The sequence below is a fragment of the Helobdella robusta genome, assembly GCF_000326865.2.
Source record: "Helobdella robusta unplaced genomic scaffold HELROscaffold_522, whole genome shotgun sequence".
Lineage (NCBI taxonomy): Eukaryota > Metazoa > Annelida > Clitellata > Rhynchobdellida > Glossiphoniidae > Helobdella > Helobdella robusta.
In genome coordinates, this window is record NW_008705272.1 from 3950 (window position 1) to 4887 (window position 938).

Genomic DNA, 938 nt, shown 5'->3' on the forward strand with positions numbered 1-938 from the left:
TCTTTATTTTATCGTTATTATTATTTGTATCATCATTATTATTATTATTGTTGTTATTATTATGACTAATACAATTATGATCGTTGTTATTGTTCCTAGTGTTGTGTTGTTTCTGCTTCGGTCGTTGATCATATAAGCCGGCCATATTTTTGTATTTGCTACTAACAAGTACCTTGGCAGTATTATTTTTACTATTTTTATTGTTATTATTATTATTGCTATCATTTATATTACTATCACTTTTATTATTATCGTTGCGAGATCTCATGTTTTTGTTTTTGGGATTTTTAATCATTTTATTTTTATTATTATAATTATTATTATTATTGCCACTATTGATAACACTGTTTTTGTTGTTATTATTATTATTGTTGTTGTTGTAAATATTATTGTTGTTATTATTGTTAACCGTTGGACGAATTATTTCGGGATCACCACCAACACCACCACCGCCACCCCCACCACCTCCTATGGCATTCGTATCATCATAATAATCAACATCATTATCACAACCACTGTAATCATTATCACAACCGCCATCAATGTTGTTGATACAGTCGTCATTGTTGTTGATACTATCATAATTTTCATCGTCGCAATCGTCTGCACAATTTGCATATCCAATATTTTCATTATTACTATTATTGTTGTTGTTGTTGTTATTGTTGTTGTTTCTGGTGAGTTTAGTGTTTTTATTGTTGAAGTTGTAGTTGTTAGCAGCGCAGTCCTCATCATAATAATCCTCAACAGTAGACTCGTCCGTCGACTGTTTTGCTCTTTTCCTAATTCATTCATTCATTCATACACTCATTCGTCTATCCGCTCATTCATATCTTCATTCATGCAATGAATTTCGATTGATCAATCAATCTATTGATCCATCAATTCGTTCAATTATCCTACAAATTAAAAAAACAGTTTTCAATGAATGTATTAAT

The 938-nt window shown here is 29.9% G+C and overlaps 1 protein-coding gene across 1 annotated transcript in view; it reads right to left on the bottom strand.

Moving 5' to 3' along the window:
• HELRODRAFT_184453 (hypothetical protein) overlaps nucleotides 1–938 on the bottom strand; it is a gene marked incomplete at both ends in the record, with an annotated part of 5816 nt that overhangs the window by 2575 nt on the left and 2303 nt on the right. Inside the window, one exon of the mRNA XM_009028048.1 lies at nucleotides 173–782. Within this exon, the coding sequence (XP_009026296.1) occupies nucleotides 173–782 (610 nt within the window). The remainder of the gene's footprint in view (nucleotides 1–172; nucleotides 783–938) is intronic.